Source organism: Anopheles bellator, chromosome 1 (genome assembly GCF_943735745.2).
Source record: "Anopheles bellator chromosome 1, idAnoBellAS_SP24_06.2, whole genome shotgun sequence".
NCBI classification, from domain to species: Eukaryota; Metazoa; Arthropoda; class Insecta; order Diptera; family Culicidae; genus Anopheles; species Anopheles bellator.
Genome location: NC_071285.1, coordinates 41,818,081 through 41,839,747, shown reverse-complemented (window position 1 = coordinate 41,839,747; position 21,667 = coordinate 41,818,081). Strand labels below are relative to the sequence as shown.

At 48.7% G+C, this 21,667-nt stretch overlaps 1 protein-coding gene across 1 annotated transcript in view; it reads right to left on the bottom strand.

Moving 5' to 3' along the window:
• Positions 1–19,003, bottom strand: part of LOC131216253 (retinal homeobox protein Rx) — a 73,060-nt gene extending 54,057 nt beyond the window's left edge. Inside the window, 5 exon segments of the mRNA XM_058210697.1 lie at positions 7,572–7,738; positions 7,847–8,635; positions 8,846–9,136; positions 18,564–18,677; positions 18,790–19,003. Coding sequence (XP_058066680.1) covers positions 7,572–7,738; positions 7,847–8,635; positions 8,846–9,136; positions 18,564–18,677; positions 18,790–19,003 — 1,575 coding nt within the window.
• Positions 19,004–21,667: the final 2,664 nt, after the last annotated feature.

Sequence of the window (21,667 nt, the reverse complement as noted above, 5' to 3'; positions counted from 1 at the left end):
TTTCCATGACTGTTTTCGGGATCTTTGAATAATCTATTACGATCGGATCAGATAAACGGAAAGTATACAGGGTGTTCCATCAACACCCATACTATTTAAATGTTAAATAACTCCGCCATTTGTCTGCCGATTTTAGCAAATGAACAAGATTTATTTATGGTATAGAACGCCGTATTTTAACAATTTACTTAAAATACAATATCGCTCAAATGACGATCTTCATTTAGCACACACTTCAACAGACATTTTGGCTGGCATAAACTTTACTCTTCAAATAGCCCCACAGAAAGAAGTCAGAAGAACTTTGGCATTAATAAGCAGAGCTACAATTTCAGCCTGCTTTCTTGTCGTAAATTGATTCATCACTAAAACGGCATAGACTAACGTTTCAAAATCTGGCTCATTTCTGAACAATTTATTACATGAAGCTGATGACATGAAGCATAATTGATTTTTTTGTTAATTAAAGAGGCATTTCAAGATGAAAAAGATGAATATGTGCAGGAATTGTATTGTGCATGTCAATTTAGCCCTCATCTTATTGGCAGCATTGCCTTTTTTGGCGTCTGGTGAAGGATTTCTACTTAAATAAAATCAGGCTTTGCTGCCACCGTAGGAACAAAACTCTAGACACCTTTTACGAAGACGTCTAGTCGAAAGAAGAGCGTTAATGTCGCTAGGAGCAATTGATATAAAACACCAAATTAAATATGAAATGAAACAATTAAATCGCCCGTCGTACACAGCTATCACGCTATTGTGTGTCCCTTTCATGGGGTAAAAAAGGCAAAACAATATTCACAAAGCACGTTCACGAGTGTGAAACACTCTTCTAACTCTAATGCCTCAAGATTTGTTTTGTCCCATTTATCCCACACATAATAGACACACGCCTCCCCGAAAAACGTCACCTTCCACAACGGACCATGACAAATGTGTTAATCTTCCATAATTATGTGAGAAAACATGTGTTTTCCTTCACCCGGCGGGCGGCCGGCGCAAACCCTTCCGCGGCGCACGGTCCCTTCGAAGATGCGAAGCCCTTCGCCGTGGCGTAAGGAGCCGAACGACGTGGCCCGTCAAGCGTAATTTAATCTGGATTTGGCTGACTGCGCGCGCGCTCGACCCCGGTCGGGTTCGGGACTGAAGGGCACATAAATCCTCCGGCCCACGCCCGACCGGACACACGGCGGCGGGCACGGTCCACGGATTAACGTTATGAAATTTTATAAATCCCATTTCGCCCGATCGATCTCGTTAAGTGTGTATTGCGCGAAACGGACGGCCAGTTCGCGGCTCCGGAAGACAACAAGACGGGCAAGAAGGCCACAGGAGGGCCACACGAATGGCGTTTCCGAAAACGGAAAAATCACGCTCCCAACGGGCCCGGCGCAGCGGCGTTCGGATTATTCAATTTCCCGTTCTCCGTTTCGTCGCAGGATGTCCTTTCGCGGATGCTGGAGACGAAGAAATTGGATACATCTTCTCCGGCTCTTCTGATCTTTCGATTTGATTGACTTTTCTCCGCCCGTCCGTGGCCGTTGCCTGTTTCTCTGTTGCCTTCCTGTTCGAATTTCCCGTTTCATCTATTGCCAAGCACGGCGAGGATGGCGCCCTTTCTCTTGCCCGGACCTCTGACGGACGGAAAACCACTTGACAGACGTATCTGAAGGGCCCCCGGATCCCCGGGTCGGGTCGGGTCGGGAGATAAGATCTGATCCCGGCTCGGGATGCCGCCGACTCACGTGACAGTGACAGCTCCACTAATTGTAATCCTTCATTCGATAGACAAATAGCTGGTAAATTACCGAAGCTTTAGGAGAGAGAAAAAGGGATTACGGACCGGTAATGATGTGCTTCGTCGTCGTCGTCGTCTGTGCCGTAACTGTGATCCGGACGAGAGGCCAGGGCAGCCAGGGATCCAGACCTCGTCCAATTAAATGTACAAATTAATGACAAATCAGATCGGCGACTCCGTGGGCGATTGATTAATGGGCCAGTGTTTTGTTTCGGTGTTAATAAGCGGCACTTTTATCGCCAATCGATTATGGTGCGATTTTATTTGCCAATAACTCCCGACGTCTTTAGATTTCCGTATTTAGAGGCGAAAGCCGAAGATTGACGGCACATAAGGTCTCGTAGAGTGTTTGGTGGGATCGGATGGAGAGCATCCATCATGAACTGTTACCTCGGTCCTCTGCAATTAGTTCGTTCCGCATATCCAGGATGAAGTCATGTTTTTTTCAAGTTAATAAGTGTCTTAGGCTTCACGGCCAAGGTCCCAGTACACAATCGTGTCATTATTCCTCCTTTTCAGTGCCCCAGAATTTCTGCACAGTCTTGACTTCAAAATGGAATGATTTTTTTGTGAAACATTGAGGTCCTCCAGGACTACTGAAAAATAGTAACAAACTCACATAGTCCACGGGAATCACGGGATACACTTGCCGCAGCGGGTCCGTGAGCTGGCCATCAAATGTGGATCGGCCGGTGATTACTGATTACTGAAATTCGTGCGCCCCCGGTTCGTGCCAGCGAAGCATAACGCCGCACTGCGCATGATGTTTTATTCGTCAGGAAATTCCCTATTTACAGGATACAGGTACAGCACCCGCACCGGAATCACCACACACGCCACACGCTCGTGGCACGCGATCTGGCGACACTAATTAAATTAATTACCTCAACTAATGTGAACTATTTGAAGATGCTATCTAAACCGGGGGTCCTTTCCAGCTTGCCTTGCGATAGGACATCCTCCGCCGGTTATAAGTTCCACGTTTTTATGGAGCCACCGACGGGGACAGTTTAATTGCACTGCCGACTGTCAAAGTAAGTTACCCGCCAAACGTCCGACCAGCCACCTCGGAGTAATCGGTGCCAACCCGTGACCCCCAGCCAGTGGTCCATTTAATTACGCATCACGCAGTTTGATCGGCAATCGCATTCAACCGTGGCCAAGAGGTCCCATCGTTGGGGGGGCGCAATGGCGTGAGTAGCCGTGCTTTAGCCGGATCGAAAGGAAACTTTCGCAACCACGCCCGACGCTGCATTCGGTGCATGCAACGGCTAATTGCAACCGCGGCTGAGAAGGAGTGCACCACACCGCACACTCCTGGTTGCACTTTTTCAATTTTCATAACAGTGCACCTTCCGGAGCGCCAAGGAGCCTCGTTCCGGGTGAGAATAGTTGGCTAGAAATTGAATCAAAGCTCCATTTAAATTAAATTAAACTCAATTGTACTTTGCAGCGGCGGTGCAATCGTGATCACTAAACGATGTGTGGGGCGGGTTGGAGGACCGCGACGGGCCCTTTGCCTGCCCTTAATTGCACCCCACCACGCAGCCGCCGGGTTGCGCAAGGTGGCGGAGCACCGACCACGTGTGCTGCACATTTGCGTAGTCACATTAATTGGTCTCAGCGGGGCGCGGGGACTCAGTGAATTATTAAAACAGAGCATTGCGTGGCAAACCAATACAAAAAACAACACACGTCCCCGATTCACGGCCGATTCACGGGGGGGTCAATTACCATGTGCAGCGTTCTTTATGCTTTTCCATAATTTGTTATAATTGTTTCCAGTATCTATTATGCTAATTCGCCGTGACACAGACCACCGGGGGCACCGGTTCGCGGTGAATTCGTCATTAAACAGTCAACGGCAGAACAACCGAGCCACATACTGACTGACCGGCGGGAATCATTGAGCAATTTACCATCCAGAGGGTGATCCTGCGGGTCCCCAATTACGCGCGGCGTGTAAATGGGTGGCACGGGATTGTAATTAAATTTTGCTGCAAAATAAATGTTTTCTATCGCAGGGCGTAACTAAATTGTGTTTTTGTTTTACAGTTTTTTACCGCCGTTCCCATTTTATTGTCGGTCGGACAAACCGGGTTTCTGTAACTGTCGTTTTCAGGAGAGAAACTACGATTCTCCTACGGGACAGGCCACTGATATTCAAACGTATCCCGAAGTCGCAGTCGAAGTCGAAGTCGAAGTTGAGCATGCTCCTATGATCATTTGACTATCGGAAACGGTCAGTTCAAGCCGTCTTCGGATTCAAGATCTTGACTTCCCGTATTGATTATTCGACTCTCGTCCAACAATACGTCACCCTTTTACGAAATGACCAAGACGCCCGAGCTTCAAATAAACAATCACCGGTCAAAAGGGTTCTTTTCGACAGGACTGGAGGCTCATCCTTTTTGCTACATTTCTTTTCTCGACGGGAACTTTTCCTGAAAGATACGGAATGACACATGGGTCAATAAGTCCGAAGTCCGAGTCCGATCTTTGAATAGGACGTTTCATCGACTGATTTGTGGCGTGAGCTAGGTTCGTTAGCGATATTCAGGGTCATCACCAACACTAACAGTCTTGGAAATCATAATTCATACTGTGGCGCTGCACGAAGCGTGAAAACTGGCGTAAAATTAATTATTAATGTCAAACTGTTTACGCTTCGTGTGGCAGCAAAAATATAAAAACAAAATGTGAAACGTGTTTACGTTCGTGTTTTTGATCCGAGAAAATAGAAATCGAAGAGAAATTAATTGATTTCTGAATTTTTTATCTGTTTTTTTCTGATTTTGTTGCTATACCAGCAAATAAGAACATAAATTATCCTCTGTTTGTAAGCAAGGCGTATGAAAAAAATAATTGCGCTCGGGGTTTACGCCTCGGCCGAGCCGTAAACGTTTTGACAGAAGCGTAGCAGTTTGGCATTAATCGTTAATGTCAAAAATATTACGTCGCCACAGATAGAGCATAATTTTGGTAGAGGTATTTTATGGATTTATTTACCCACGTACTGTAGTTGTATTTTCGTGCGACGAACCAGATGACAGTAGACCATCAAAGCTACTATCAAGTGATAGGGTTGGCTACGTTATTGCCTGACAACCCATTGCTTCGGATTCTTTCCATTTTCCATGTTGTTTAAACCCGTGACGCGACTTTTAAGTGCCAAACCCGAAAACACCAAGCGAAACGTTGGTTTAATTTTTGCCCTGAAACAAACCCATGACAGGCTTCTGCAGGGTCCATATAGAGCCTGTTCCGGGTGGTGTCGTTGTGCTCGAATCGTCACCTCTAAGTCCGGTCGTGGCGCACACATGCCACCGGCCGCCCTTTCAGTTGCATGTCGCAACATCATTCGTCAAAATCACTAAACGATTTTCGCGCACCCGACACGCCCGAGATTGAAATTGCTTTTTGGCCAACTCGGCCTTTGGTTCCAGGCTTTTCGGACCCCTTTTTTCTCTGGAACGGGCCCGGGTGAAAGTTGTTTACGGGTGTCGGGTGTGATTTTGCTTGTTGTTGATGCTTTCCGATTCCGGATGTGGTTTCGGTTTTTTTTTTTTCGTCACCTCTTTGCCGCTCCGAGACACGTCAGGTGTTGGCCGTGCGCGAGTCGCGAGGACTCGCGCTCGCGCAGGTGCCACGCTCTACGGCTCGGCCATGCGTCGGCGGCGGCAAATTGAATTTAAATAAATAACATTCGACCGAAATCGGATTATGTGTGGCGTTTTAGGAGCGGCGGAACCGTAAAAAGCCTTCGTCCACGCCGTGGCCCCCCGTTTCGGTGGTGAACTTTGTGGTCGATGCGGCGGTGAGTCGGAAAAACGAAGTTGTTTTCCATTTGCCCGCGAGAGTGCAAAGTTTACAGCGCGACCCCTCCTTTCAGCGTCAATTTATGAGGTGTCGTCCGTGCCGCGTGGAATCCGGCTTCCCCAGGCCGGCTGCGCTAAGTGCCGGAGAGTGGGCCCCAAAAATTGACAGATAAAGCGGCGGGGCCACGTACGTGTGTGGGGCATGGAAATAGAAATTAATTCGGTGCGACCCAGACCCAGGCGCCCACCGTTCGCCCGGTGCCCGGTGACGAAACGTCACTTTGAGGTTATGTTTCGGTGAAACGCGAAATTCAATTTCGCTTCCACAAACAACGCGCCCGGGCCCGGCGAGTCCTGCCGAGTATTGACTAAACAGGACCCATAGGACCTAGCGTGCACCGAGACACGGGGGGGGCCATTGTTGCTCCACCAAATTGCACAACTCCGTGTCTCGGAATCACTTTGGCCGGGTAGCGCCGGTAACAGTTATTACCTTTGACAGGTCGGGGCCGATGTGCATCCTTCCACCCAGCCAGCCGGCTGGTGTCGGTGCATTACTCACGCCGGGCTGGTCCGCTCACATCAATCACAGGACTTTTTACAGTGCCACCGGTGCCAGTGTTTGTGCAATTTTATTGCGCAACACCCGGGTTCGAAACCTTCGAAAGCGTCAAATCCGATTTGGTGAATGCGGGACCTAACGAGCGCGAGTTTAGAAAATGTTAATTTCCCTCAAGGATCTCCGAGCCAGAGAGAGAGACCGACCGACCGAAGAAGGGTGGTCCATCTGCGCACTCGAGCGGTAATGAAATCATAAAGTTAAGTTAATATTTAGCAGAAATTAGGCCCGTTAGGGGCCCCGGTTTCTGAAGGGCTCGCGATTCGAAGGGTTCGATCGAACGTTTGAACGTAGTTATCGTCCCGGGGCCCCGTCGAAAATAGAATAAAAATCAACGCAACTCTGGGCCGGCGGCCGGCTCCGGGGAAAATATTGACAGATGCCGTTCAGCAGTTCGACCCTCGCCGAACACGCCCAAACTCCTTACACGCCTTTTGCGCGGTCGTTCAAAATCGATTATGACAGTTTTGCGTCAAGCGGTCCTCATGGACTAGGCGGATTGCCATCAGATTGTCCGGTGCTGGGATCCGCGTTGGGACGGTCGAAAAGTGTGGATGAAAAGTGTTCAAGAAGTCTCGTCTGGAGGGTGACATATCAGGTCACAATATATAAAATACTCAAAACAATCGTGGAAATAAAGACGACAGCAGGAGTCAATCTGGAGTCTAAGAAGGACATTCTATCGGACATCGTCAACGTGTATGGTGAGATCGGAAGAGACTCATCCATCATAAGCTACCAGCAAGTTGACAGAGCAGGAGGATCAGGTCCGAAAAAGATGCTAATAAATCCTCGAAGCAATCCATCAGCGGAACTTTTCGAACAACCCAATCCACGGGGTCACGCGGAAATAATAGCGTTTTGATGAACTTATTCCGAGCCATGCGCTGGACGTCACAAAAAAGCAACAATTACCGATTTTAGTAAACCCCCGCCGCCGTAAACGCCCTCCCTGCCCCAGGAGGGTGGACCTCACTTGGATTGTGGGCCGGTTCCGCCGTCCTCGCCTCCCGCTCTCGCGTCCCTTCTCCGCTCGCCGGGGCTCTCGGTAATCGTATTCATATGATGGTTGGAAATTGAAAACTCAATTACCGCCGCGATTTGCCAGCCCGGGCAAGGCCAGACCGCCGTCCAACGAAGGGTGAATATCGCCGCAAGCGGCACGCCAAACTAGGGGTGGGGGGTCGGAATCACCCCGAAATCCCACCGGCCGCAGGCACTTCCGGCGTCCGGACCCGACCCACAACAACAATAACAGAACAACAACAAATAATGTTTGCCCATTTTTCGGGGCGTCCCTTCCGACTTCTCGGCGATCGACTCGGGGGACACTCACCTGAACGCGGACTTCCGGCAAATTGACTTTCATCGCGAGCTCCTCGCGGGAGTAGACATCCGGGTAGTGGCTCTTCTCGAACGCCCGTTCCAGCTCGTGCAGCTGGTAGGTGGTGAAGGTGGTCCGATTGCGCCGATGCTTCTTCTTCGAACAATTATCGTCACCTCCTTTGGGTGGCGGCGGACATCAAAAAGAAGAAGGTGAAAGGAGAGCAACAACCGCGTAAGTAGTCGGCTCACAGAGAGAGAGAGAGAGAGAGTGTGTTGGTGACCTACCTTCGTCATCGCTACCGGAACCGGCCTTCTCGCCCTGCTCGCTGGACGTGGTCTGGTTGAGCTCCTCGCTGGACGCGTAGCTGACCGTCCCCCCGTCGTCCGCGCCCTTCTCCCCGCTGTCCACCGACTGCCGGTGGGGGCTGTAGTCGTCGGCGGCCGACGCCGCTCCGGACGATGGCCCGTGTTGGGGAGTCGCACCCGAAGGTGACTGCTGCTGCTGCTGCTGCTGCGGGAGGTGCTGCTGTTGATGGAGATGATGTTGCTGCTGTTGGGTCGTCGGATGGAGGTGATGCTGCTGTGGCTGCTGCTGCTGGTCGGCCTCATAGGCCGCCGCTGCCTGCTGCCGGGCCCGGAGCTCGTCGAAATTTTTCATATAATCGAAACTATTAGCCCTAATTGATTTATCGGCTGACTCATGCAGCTTATTATATTTGTTAATGGAGCTGTCGGACGGATTGCTTTCCGCGCCGCCACCACCACCACCACCACCGCCATCCGAGCCCGGGGTCCGCTCCGCGTACTTGCGCTTCAGCGGCCCGGACGCGATGAGGTCCTCCTCGTAGTCTGAGGTGACTGCCACCGGTGGGCCGGTTTCGTCTTCGGGCGCGCCGTCCCCCACCGGGGGTGCTCCTCGAGAGCCGCCGCCGGCCGCCGCGTACCCCAGGGCCGCCCGGTAGTTGCGGTCGATGAAGTATTTGTTCGTCTCCTTCAGGCTCTTCATGTACTCGAGCTCGGCCTGGGCGGCCAGGTGGGACGGGTGGCCGGTGCTGGCCGGTCCGGGGTGCTGCGAGGGGTGATGCAACGCAAGATGATGCTGCTGCTGCTGTTGTTGGTGTGTGTGTTGGGGGTGCGTCGGCGAAGGCAGCTGATGGGCCGGATGCTGGAGCAGTTGCTGCTGGAGGTGCTGGTTGTGGTGCTGGTGGTGCTGCAGGTGGTGGGCCGGATGGTGGTGTTGGTGGTGAGGCGAGTGGTGGTGGTGGGGGTGGTGATGGGACGGCAGCTGATGATGGAGTCCGCCGCCCGCGCCGGACGACGGATCGAGGGCGGCGGCCAAGTCCAGGGATTTGATGTGATTTTGATAATTGGCCAACTGCTGCTGCTGCTGCTGCTGTTGTTGTTGTTGCTGCTGCTGCTGCTGTTGCTGGTACTTGTCCGGACTGCCGGAGGGACTGCCAAGGGTGGCACCGTAGGCCGGGAGGGGCGCTTTGGCGGCCAGCATTTGCTGCTGATCGCACACCTTGATCTGACCGAAGGGCGATGCACTGAGATCGGTCGCATCGCTCGAGTCGCCTGCAAACGAGATGCGAGCGGACCTTTAGAGACGGTAACTCATTTCAGCAGCATCCGATCGGGGAACGTTAGACGATGGGGTAGTGCTAACGAGGGTGAACGCTACAAGCTACAAACATCTACACGCTACATGCTACACGTTAAACGGACTTTCAATTTTTAGAACAAGAGGAAGAACTACTTCAATCCACATCCATTGCCGCATTGGCCTAGTTCTGCTGATTTGGTGGTGAGCAAGAGTAACAATTGTTATACGTCTATAAGCTTACAGTTAGGATAACGATCTAAGAAAAAACGGTGAGATCTCGAAATCATTGATAGCAACAGCCCCTTATGCAGTATGTGGGTATCCGTTTATTAGGGTATATGTTTATCAGTTTATTTAAATATTTAAATTTTCTTGGAAAATTGGTTGCCTTTTTAAAAATAAGCTTCATAATCCCTCTCTTGTAGAAGTCTTGGTCGTTATGGACCGAAAAAGCAAGCAATCCATTATCACAATCATTTCTTGATCTCAATTTCTTATCACTCAAGAAATTTTTCAATGCGCAAAAAGGATGATAATCGTTTGGCGGAAGGTCCGGGCTATACTGTGGAGGCATTAAAACTTCCCAACCTTCTTCTTTTCGGACTTTCTGGCGGGTCACTAAAGAAGGATATGACATTTCGTTGTCCTTTCAAGACACAACGCCTCTTCCGTTGGACGATTCTGGCCGTTTCTGGTCAATCGCTAGCATCGAACGGTACAGTTGATGACAGTAGGGATCTGGATTTAGTGTTTGACCACAAGGAAGCAACTCATAATAAACGATTCCTTTCAAGTCCCATCAGATACCCAGTAGAACCATTTATTTTCTCTTTGTTGACTTCCATTGTTTACACCCTGTAGCTCACAAACGAATGGAACAGAAAAAAATCGCTGAAAGTATTTTTTTAAGTGTAAAATGTCAGTTTCGAAATGAGTATCAATTTGAAACTGTACGACCGATACTTAACGAGATATTGATCAGTAAAGCCATTTACCCAGAAACTAATGGATTTCTTTTTAGCAAACTGGTTCTATTGTCACCTGCAGTATAGAGCCCTGGATTTGGGCATAGATTTCAATAAGGTAATCTACAACATAGCTAAAAACGGATCATCATCACAGTCCATCATAAAGTCATCTCAACCCAAGGCCCGATGCTTGGCTTTGTAATCAATGCGCTGAATGCTCGGTTGACATTCAGCAACAAGACGGCGCCGAAGACTATCGGGCAGAATAAGTTGAGCAGATTGACTTCATCTTTAACGGGTCACCGGTTCACGATGTCCTTTGATGTTCTGCCTCTTTGACTTTCGTGTTGATTTAACGTGTTTATTGAACGTCGCTGACTTCCGACGCGGTGACCGAGCCGCTGACCTGGAAAGCGAAATTTCCCCATTGCTCTTCGCAAATAAGTGTGCGGATTAACCCGGGTGAATGACCCGCGTGAAATGGGAATCTCCACCCAAAGTTGCTTAGTTGAAGACAACGGAGCTACTAACGCCCGGCGCCTGGCGACCGGTGCTTTCTTCGCGGGGCAAGGTGCGAATTGCTTCTTAATCGAAATTAGGCAACAAAACACATAATAAGTTTGAAACTGGCCGTAATTTTTCCGCTAACTCGAATCGCGTGCCCGCAAACACGTTCCGGCAAAGGCAAGTGAAGAAACGCCAACGACGCTCGTTTTCTTTGCATTTTCTTCGAGCCGTGAGTCTTGTGAGGAACCATTACCGAGGCCCGGCCCGGCCCGCTTGGAATTGCTTTTCGCGTTCTGGCGAACACCGTTTTCTTTGTTCCGGCTTTTTTCGTTCCTTAGCCGGGACCGCCGAAGGGAACCTGGGGTGTACCGGGTTCCGGTTTGGTCGGTTAAAAAACACCTCCGAAAGAAATGTAATTTACTAGCGTGAAAGTTACAATTTGGAGCCCTGCCTGTGCCACCGAAAAACCGTTGCGACCGACAACCCGCGGAAAACGGAGTTATTTTTGACAAATTAATTACACCCGACACGACCCCCGCTCGGTTCGTTGGAAAATGAGCATTTTCCGATGTTCCGTCTCAGCATTGCCACCGCGAATCGTCTCTCTCCCGGTGCACTATCAACGGTGGCCGGTTCCGTTTGCGCCGCGAGGCCACGATGGATCCGTGCATGCCCAAGGTTCGCATGTCAAAGTGTCATAACCCACGGTGTGGGGAAATTGTTTGTGCTTTAGTTGTTTGCATTATCTCCCGGGTCCTGGGTCCCTCGGGCCACAATCGGCCACCCTTTTCGCCCGACCACATAGAAAATCCCGAGTCTCCGAGGCTCGTAACGGCCCAACCGGACGGCAGTTCTAATCTAAATTGTGCTCAAATTCAATTTAATTGAGAGTGATTTAACGTCCATGATTTAGCTGTCGCTTCTAATTCTAACCACCGGCCTGCGTGTTAACTGTGTCCTTCGTGCCAGACGACCGACCGGGCGACCGGGGTGGGTTTTATTTCCTTCGTCGAATGATTCCATCACGCGGGAATCACGCGGGTCGGGTATCAAATGCAATCCATTAGTGGAAGTCACACCGTAAATCCCGTGTGTTAACAACGTTCGCCGTTGCCAACGATTACGGAACACATTCGGGGCTCGGGATCGGTGGAAGGATTTTAAGGGGTTTCCGAATCCTTGCATTCATTAAAGCCCCAGGTTCGAACGAGATTTTAAGCGGCTCCGAGATCCCCCCTCCAGTTGGACCCTTATCTTGCCGCTTCCTAACCCGAGCACCGATTTTCCCACCGAACTCACGGTGCTCGGCGTAAAAAAGCAAAAGGCTCCGTATCTTGATGGACTGTCAATGTATCATTTTCGATATCGGAGACCACAGGGACCCGCCACCTTAAACAGAGAGATTGACACAACGAGGTGAACCCCAACGAGGTGAATGGGGCACAATCCCCGAGTTGTGATCAATTAAGGACACATTAAAAGTGAACGTCCTGGATGCCGTTAAGTGAATTACAATAATAAGACGCGACGATAGGAAAATCGGTCCCTCCCGCCATTACGAAATGATAGTCTAAACTAACTGTCGTTTTAGCTTTGATACTGGAAATTAACTAGGGAGCTGGCTCCAACCGGAATCGGGAAACCGCCTTTTTTGAAATGGTGCAAGCAAACCGAAGGCCCAAACCGATCAAAGGTTGTCCACACCGGTACTGCCAAATGTGACGGCTCTCGGCATGCAAGTCAGCAGCAAGCCTTTTTGTTTAGTTACACATTTTCTCCATTTCGAACCGGCTTCGATTCCTTCACTCGTCGGGCATCCTCGGGGCAAGGATCGGAACGATGGCACCGAACTGATTTAAATCTCCAAACGTCTAACGTGCCTTCAAAGTGCTCGCCATCGGATGGAAAGATGAAGCCCAAAAGGTAGGCTGTCTGGACTCGTCGTTGGGTCCAGACCGGAGCCGTCGGTATGTCTCAAGTTTGAAGCCTTCACTCGCCTTCCCAATTCCCCGATAATCTGCTTGTAGCGTTTTGATGGGATTAGGACAGGCTGTTGCGTGGGCAAAGAAAGGGAAAACATGTAAGCAAACCGTAAACAAACAGACTGCTTTTGTGTCCTACGCTTTAGTTGTTTTTAATGCACACTCAGCTTCGATGGAACGATTAATTAATGCCTTAACCGTTTCCTGCCGAGTTGGACTGAGGTTGTTGAGAGGCGTACGGTGCAGGCATTGGTACGCCCTTTGACGAGAAAATTATTCATCGCGAATCGCGTGATTTCGGATGAAAACATCGAAAGCTATTCCGCTGACAGCCGCGAACGGTCACGAAATATTAATATTAAAAATATTTGTAATATTGTGATATATTAACCAACCAATGGATTCGATTTGTTCGAAGGATCCTCAACATAGCAGAACGATCGATGCAGCCTCAACGGATTGGCTACGCCGTAATCTATCATCAAAGAATCGACTGTACCTTAAAAAGACTTACGCTCGGGTGGATGAGGATGTCCGCCTCCATTCCTCAATTAAACCAACTGTATTACTTAGTCTTTTGAGATTCATCTAACGACCAGCGGCCAATCCATGCTACTTCCAGCTCTATATATCCTTCAGGTCCCGGGTGCAAACATCTCGATCGCTTTGACAACGTAATTGCATAATATCGGGCATCGTCATCGGAGGGCGATCGATTTGTGGCAGCAAAAATGTGCTGACCGGGTACGAATGGTCCACGGTTTAGAATTTTCTTGGCTGCTGCTGCCAAGGTATTGGAATCTTGCGAGCCATGATTCGATTAGGCGGACACAAACACATTTATCGCAGCATTCAATCGGAGCCGCAATCGGAAAGGGAATGCGCACCTTGGTTCCGACCGGAAAGCCCTGGCTTGGATCGCACTCTTGGAAGGCGACCGACCGACGTGCTCCGGCTCCCAAGAAATGCCAAGATCAAGATAGTCAGGATGATGCACACACATGGCCACGCAGGAAGCCCAGACATCCTTGTTGCTGGTGCTCGCCGGCCATCCCAATGCCAAGACTGTCTCGAAAGACACGATGCAACTGCAGGACCAGCTGCCTGGGCCGCCCGAAACGCGGGCCGGGAAAAAGTTGCCCGACCGCCGTCGTCGTCGTCGTCGGCCCCCGGCTCGACGTTATTGAGTTAGTTTTCCATTTTGGTGCAACTCTTTCATGTGCTGAAGACGTCTTCTTATTGAATCTCTTCCAGCTCGGTTCCGACCTCCGGGCGCCTGCTCTATGTGGCTGGGAAAGGTCTTCGTTCGGGCGCAGGGTCTCCAAATGGGACTAATTGTGCTGTATCTTGCCATTAATTTATCTAATTTGCTGTGTGTACATTTGGGTGCCCCACCCGGACGGAAGGATGAGAAAACAATGATGCTGACGAAATTCGAACATGGCCAGTTAAGTGATATTTAATACACTTTCTTGCCCCGTCACGGTTCGTTTGTCGGGCCCCTGGTGCAGTGCTGGTGAAAGGATGATGAGTTGCTCAAGAAGGTTGTAAGTGGCGTTTGGCGTCTCACCCGGACACGGAAGTGTACCGTGGTGTTGACGATAATTGTTTTGCCGGTTTTCCGATGGCCACTCAGCGCAAGCAATTGAGGTGAGTCCGAACACAAACATTGGGTGCAATACGGGAAAATGCAACTGTAGTGAGGGTAACCAGAAATTTCCACAGCATAGACTCAATTTGTAATTGAATAAAATGTTAAATATTAATGTGCAAAATAACCTTATGCCAAATACCATGAGCTTTGTAGTGTTTCGTAAAACGTCTTATGGAATCATCTCAAACACAATTCCATCGTATCCGGAAAAAGGTTCTCCATCACTAGAAAACGGAATCACTTTTTGGTTGACAATTTAAGTATGGTATTCATGAACTTTCCACGCTAAATGCCGATTGGTTCTGTTTGCTAGGTCCAACATTTATTCGACAACAAGTTCTCTATAAACCTCAACAAATAGGAAAAGCCTTTTTTTCTATGAATTCCGAACAAATCCTGTAGATTTGGATGTTGAACACATTACTTTCTTGCGTTCTTTTGCACACTATTTACTATGAAACATAATTTGCCTTAGAATGTATGAAAATCACATTTTTGCACTATTCACTATTTTTGAAGTTTCTAAAACACGCTGCTTTTGGCTCTTTGGCGCTGCTGCTTTAAGTCATTAGGATATCTTCTTATGCCATATTGACTCGCCGATTTAATTTTTTCGCTCTTGCTCGATGTTTAACACAACGACCGGACCTTGAACTCAAAATTGCTGCGTGGTCGCCTCTCACGCCGATTTTTGGTCCCGTTAGTAGCTTTCATAGTTTATGTTTTGTTCACGTTTCAGTTCCCACACCGGTTACCTGGTTCTGCGTTCGTATCGTCAGTCGTGATTAGTTCTAAGTTTGTCCTGTACGTTGCCAATCTGACTACGCGGCCCATTGACTTTGTTTATGCAAGAAATATAAACACAATGAGTAACGTAACACGCAAAACGCGTCCGTGGCCTGTTGTACCGATAAAGGAACTTATACTAATTAATCCCTAGCCCTATAACACCAGCAAAGTGGCAACCAATTAAACGCACCGTAGGAAGTTGCGCACGATCTCCGCGAGACCAGGACACACCGCAAGTAACGGAACAAGTTTGCAATTTAAATTTATCGCTGTGAACAATGAAGATGTAAGGAATGAATTATGAACCCGACCCGGGCCGACATTCATCCGAGAAAATGGGTCAATGGCAGCGCAAAACAAAGGTGTCGAGACATCGCCACGGCCACCCGACATCACTTCCTGCACCACACACAAGCCCTGCACCTGGGCCGCGACTCAGCTAATGACTGTCTGCTGGAGGGCACCTCGAGAGAGGTGGTGGTGATGACGTACTTCATCGTAGTAATAGAATTACTACAATCTGTGCCCGGCGTTCATAATAACCCCGAGCGGAGGGAGCCCATTACGACTAATGGAAGGCACCACGACAACACACGTTGAGCAATCGTAACATTCATTTAATGATTGATTAAGTGCTAAACATAAGGCTGGAAGCGGGGCGCCGCCAGAACTGACCGCGTCCGGCGCTCGGTTTATTGTTATTTATCCGCGCTTTCATGGTTCGCGCAGAAGCCACATTAAGCCGTGCTCCGGAACCGGTTTCACGGGACCGAACGATTTGTCCAGACCACCTTTTTGGCCAGACGCTGAGCTGAGACGCTGATCCGATCGGTAGGGATCTCGAAACAGGAACGGGAACCGTTCACCAACACCGCGAGGTGTTTCTGGCCGGACATAAAGAAGCGTTAATAAATCAATCAAAAACCGGGAGGCCGAGTGCCTGGCCCTGAGCTTGATCCGTGCGGCCCTAATGGTGGCGAGCGAAAGCGAGAGCAACACACAGCTAAGACAAATCGTTTGATTAATTTAGTTTTAACCACGTCGAAACCACGTGTTAAAATCATCGACAGTTGGACAGGTTCGAACGGCGAAGCCTTGGGCGAAGCATAAATACTTCACTCAACCCGGTGGCGATGGCTGAGAGCCTTGCCACATGATCGAACGGCTTCTTTCGATTTCATTAGGTCGAAGCAACTCCTCGAAGCAGCGAAAATAATGCTTCCAATGAAAGGAGGTTTTAAATTGAATTAACTCCAACGGCGAACACCGTGCCACTCGAGCTCGGGTCGAGGCCATGCGCCTCGAGAACGTGTTAATCTCGATTGTGCTACACGCTCCGTTGGACGATCGAGTGGTTCGACGAATCGTGTAGGCATCTGGAAAGAACCTCTCCGGAGTGCTCAATAGTGTCCCGGCTGATATTGCCCATCAAATTTTGCCAACAACTATCACCATCTGCTCCTGAAACGAGCCATCGAGCGTGCAGCTTCCTGAAACAGCCCGCTCAAACGCCTCACCGAAGATAACAGTCCTTCGGGGATCCCGGGATTCGGAAAGCGGCTGCACATTTTCACAGACGGCAAAGGTCGTGCGTGCGGGTCGTGGGAGAGAGTGAGAGAGAGCGAGGTGAGTGAAAGTGTAGCTGCCCGGAGCTGTCGGGTTTGGCCGAGGCTCTACCGTCAAACCGTCAAAGGGTTTGATTGATGGCAAATGGCCGGCGCGAGATAGGAGAGATTGGCTCGTGTCAATTTCAGCCCACCGGTCGTCGCCTATTTCATGCTCCCAGGAGAACCCGGGCCCCTGGAGCTGGAAACCGAAACGTCAAATTAGTGGGACCATTATTATCTTCCCGAATTCCATTTGGGTGCGGCGGATCGCAGCCACGAAAGGGGGTTTGTAAACAATCGATGTCGTGGGAATTTCTCGAATGGGCCACAGATTAGCGGATTGTCCTGAGCTCGGACAGGGGCGATGATATGCGATGCGTGCAATTAATCACGCACAAACAATGTGAGAAGATTCGGGCATTGTTTCATTGTATCTTGGGCAGCGAAACATACGGGGTTCGGTTAAGAAACTGAAGCAACAATCTGGTGGGGAGATGAAATTGCTACCATATATGCGTTTCATCGATCGCTATTTAATCGATAGTTGTCGGCAAACATGGCGTAGATAGGCTTTCTTCTCGTTCGACACAACTACCAGCGAATTAAAAGTATCCTAACATGATCTCTACACAAATAATCGGCTTAAATTGCTTTAAATATTTATTCCAACGAAATGTGTTTACTGAACGTTCAGACAAATGGAAAATTGAACGACAAATGCAAAATATCTGTTCATTCGGATGAAATGAATCCGTTAAAAAAGCTTAAAATAACGCAACATTGTGGAAAACGTCTTTAAAAGACTTTAAAAGTATGTTAATTGGCTGGCTCTTACGAAGAAACGTTCGAAAGAGGTTAGAATAATGTAATTGTCAACAAATGTTTTGAAAATTAGTGAAAAAATGATTTTCGATTGATAAAAAGGTTGACATGACTTTAGATGTTGTAGGATTACAACTAACACTTTTCGGGGAAAGTCTTTTTCCATTTCATTATTCATTAGTTTGCTCACCGATCAAAGCAAAATTGGTTACAAAATTACATGAAGCTAGAATAACAATAACACTTCAATGTCTCAATAGAAAACGTTTCATTTCATTGATTACTCATCACGATTGATTACTTTCACAGATAATTCATCAATTTTTTACTAATCCACTCGTTTCAAACGATTTGAACATGCTCGAAAATATACTTTCATAAAACTTGCACATCATTACCCATAAATAATAATAATTTAATAAATTAATATTGTAAAGTTCCAGTTGAAGTTGCTCCTCAAAAAACAAACATCGAACCTTAAACCTATTTTCGATTAATGATTGGTACAACAAACAAATAAGAAATTATGCAAAATGTACCCAATTCAACATTGCCTGCCATAAATTCCCAAAAAATAGATAAACATTACGTATATAGATTCTTTTACAACAAGAAAATAAGAACGTTTGTGGTTATAATGGCTGTTGCTTAATAAAACAGTTGGTCATTCAATTTTGTATCAGTCTTATCAAACCAAATTCAGTCGTAAGACCGCTAACCAATCTATTTGTTTAATGCAAAATGTTTGCAAAAGTTTCTTTGCGAATTTTAGAAGGTATTCCTCCATTAATCATCTGTTGATCCATAAGTTTGCTGATCGTTTAGGGTTGGATCCGAATAGTTGCTCAGTTTTGAGAACATTTGATTCAAATTCATAAATTCTAAAACTCTATCACCATATCATGTGAGGGTCATTTTATCACACACTATTTTATCACAAAATAACTATTTTGGGCTTCCGTTGGGACACCACATGCACATGCGTCAGTGTTAGTGTATTGCCGCAACCCTCCTACCAGCTACTACAGGGCCATAGCACTAGCCAAAGGAGCTACACATTAGTATCCTACCTCCATTGTCACAATTATTCAAACCTAATATTGCGTCGATAGTGTGGCGCGGTGTGAGCGTTTGGCCGCCGGGTCCAAACTTTTTGGCCGTATCTTTGAGGAAAATTCCGTTCTCTGAAAATCGAAATCGATAGAAAGAAACCGGCAATCGGGTCGGCGGGTTAGTATCCGAGTGCGAAGGAGCTGTGGGCCCGGGTGACCGCCACGGGTGCGCACGGGTGCGTACCTTCGCGGAAGTTTTCCTCGATATCCACGTCCAGCTGGCCGCATTCCTTCAGTTTCTCCATGATCTTGTGAAAGTTCTTTGCATCGCGCACGTTCTCCAGCAGCTTCTGGACGTCTTCCGCTTCGCTCGGGGGAAACTTGTTGCGGGCGATCAGCTTCTCGATCAGATTGGTGAAGATCTGCTTCTGCACCTCGGACAGTGACTTGATGTCCATCGTAGCAGAGCGGACCACAGCGATAACCTCAACCACAATCACTCTGTTTCTGCACGGTTTCCTTCCGACGAAGAAGAATGAATCACTCAACAACACTCAGATCCATTGATTGTCGTGTGCGGCTTCGATCGGATTCGCCGAAAGCTTATCACATCACACTCGCGTTGCATCGAATATCTCACTCAGCGATTGCTTCGATCCCGGCTCCTGATTGCCTTAAGCGCCTTCCTGTTCACACTGATCGCACACCACGCATCACAATAACCCGCGCACACCACGGACCCGCCGCCAGGATGTGGGCAATTTTCACTCCGCAACACTCGACTGCCAACGATTATCCTGACCAGGGAAAGCACGGTCGACGCGCGTCCTGGCACGCCCGTTACGAACCCAACAACAACCCGGCACGTCACGCACGTCACGACGAACGGAAAGGCCACGACGCCACGCGCAAAATGCTTGCAACCAAACGCGCCAAAGGCGAAACCGAATCTGGCCGGGCCCGCTTCGCGATTCCGACGATCGAGTCCTTCGCCCGCCTTGTGACTGTGTGTGTTTTATTGTGTTTTCCTCCGTTCCTTTTTTTCATTCGCTTTCCCGAGGGGGGTTGGGTTTGTGGGCCGCCATCGGAATGGTGTGCGTGACGGGATGTGATTTATGTTCGGCTCTGTGTGAGTTGGTTTCGTGAGCGACTGGTGAGCGCCCGCGAGTTGCGCTTGTGTGCGTTGAAACGGCCCTCTCTCTCTCGGATGCTGTGTATTCACGCTCCGTCTCGCTCGGTGCTTCGCTCTCTCCCTCTCTCTCTCGGCGGTCTAACAGGATTTTTCTCCAGAAGCCAATTTCACAATGGCGCACGAGGGAACGGCACGGAAAATTGTGGTACACATTCGCTTCCGCTCTTCCGCGAGCGGAACCCGTTTTCCACCACCACTACACCCCAAAGAGCGTCCGTAATGAGGCGTAATTCGAAGCATGGATAAATTGAAGAACACAACACGGGCACACGGGACGGCAACATGGCGACGGTGAAGGAAAAAAAGGAAATTATCGTTCCCTCTCAGAGAGAGAGAGGGAGAGAGAAAGCGATGGAAAGATGAGTTTTCACGCGGCCTTCGCTTCAACCCCTCTCGATAGGCCTAATGGAAAGTGAATGGCCCGTCGACCGGGACGACGAAGGATGCGTGAGGGGGTCACTTTCGGTGGGTAAGGTAATTATTCCTAATTTATTAATATGGAACCGATCGAGGACGCTCCTCTGCCAGTGGCCGACCGAGATTTAATTTCGGGACGTGCGCGACTGCAAAAAAAGTGTTTCAGGCTTCTTTTTCCTGCTGTCGGGCGTTCGCTGACGTGGTTGATGTTGCGGAGCCTCCTTTGGTGGTGTTGGGCAAAAGTGTTAAAGGAATGGCCAACATGCAATGCATTCGTCAGATAAACAGTACGGAATAAATAATCATTTTGTTAACAGTCACCATTATTTCGGCGGCGATGTCTTGGCGAGTATTGTTGTTGAGGACAGCTAGAGTCCTTGGCTTGTTAGCGTGTGGATTGGAGTTAGCTTGAAATTCAAATAAATAAAAGGTCTGTTGATCTGGGTGGCCATTCGCTATTTTTCGATATCCAGTCGTCCAGGAAACAATGGCCGCAATGAGTTTATTGTTGTTTGAGGCTTTGGCTTTGGGCAGTAACTTTCTGGTCGTAGAGAGGCTGTTGTTGCTGTTAACTGAGAGTTTTCGGTAGCATAAAGCTCTCGACAATTTTCTTTATTTACGTCTCCATTTAATAAACAACGTGCCCCGTAAGACATCAGGACGATTGAGACGTTATTTTGAATTTACAGCTGAGTAATTCCATCGCGTTCGTTTGGTGTGTACTTTTTCGTGGTTGATATTGTGTTGAAATGATAATTCCAACGATTGAACAGTTTATGTCAATGAATGAATTGTTTTTGAAGATGTTAGAATATCACACTTGGTGTGTTTCACTGAAAATTTATTCGGAACAAGGTTTTGGCAGATAGCTCGAGTTGTGTAAACCGTACCTTCTTAGAGCCCGACACTACCATACGTGTAAATCGTTATTAATGTTTTCGTTAGCTGAACCCCCCCGTGTAAGAGCATGTTTCCGGTCAAAAGGATGTAACTTTCTTCCTTAAATACAACATAATCACCTACACTTTACCGATTCGCGAATCGTAAATCAACAACACAAAACGTCCTGTGGGGGGGAATCAACAACTGCTCCACTTCGCACGCCGCCGAAGCATTATGGCTCTTTAATGATCCGCTTATTGTCCATAAACGGGACGGCCCCAAAAATGGCCGTGCAGGCCGCTGCACTTAAGCGGCAACCGGCCCGAACCGAAACGCGGCCTGGGCCAGTTCCCCAAAAGCTCGTCTTCCGGGCGGGAGCCAAAGGGCGATTTGTTGTTGTTCGAGGGCACCCCAATTCGCACCCTTCACCCTTTGTGGTCCTGTCCCGTGGTCCCGTGTTCCCCCCGGTGCGGGCCAGGATAATTATCCACTTTCGACAGTGGCACGGACTCCGAACCGGACCGCGACCGTGTTCGCCTTTTTGGCGAGGAATTTAATTGTACCTTTAATTGCACCCGTTTGCCAACGCAACACTCTGCCACCGGTGCGCGGGGTGGTGGTGGTGGGGATG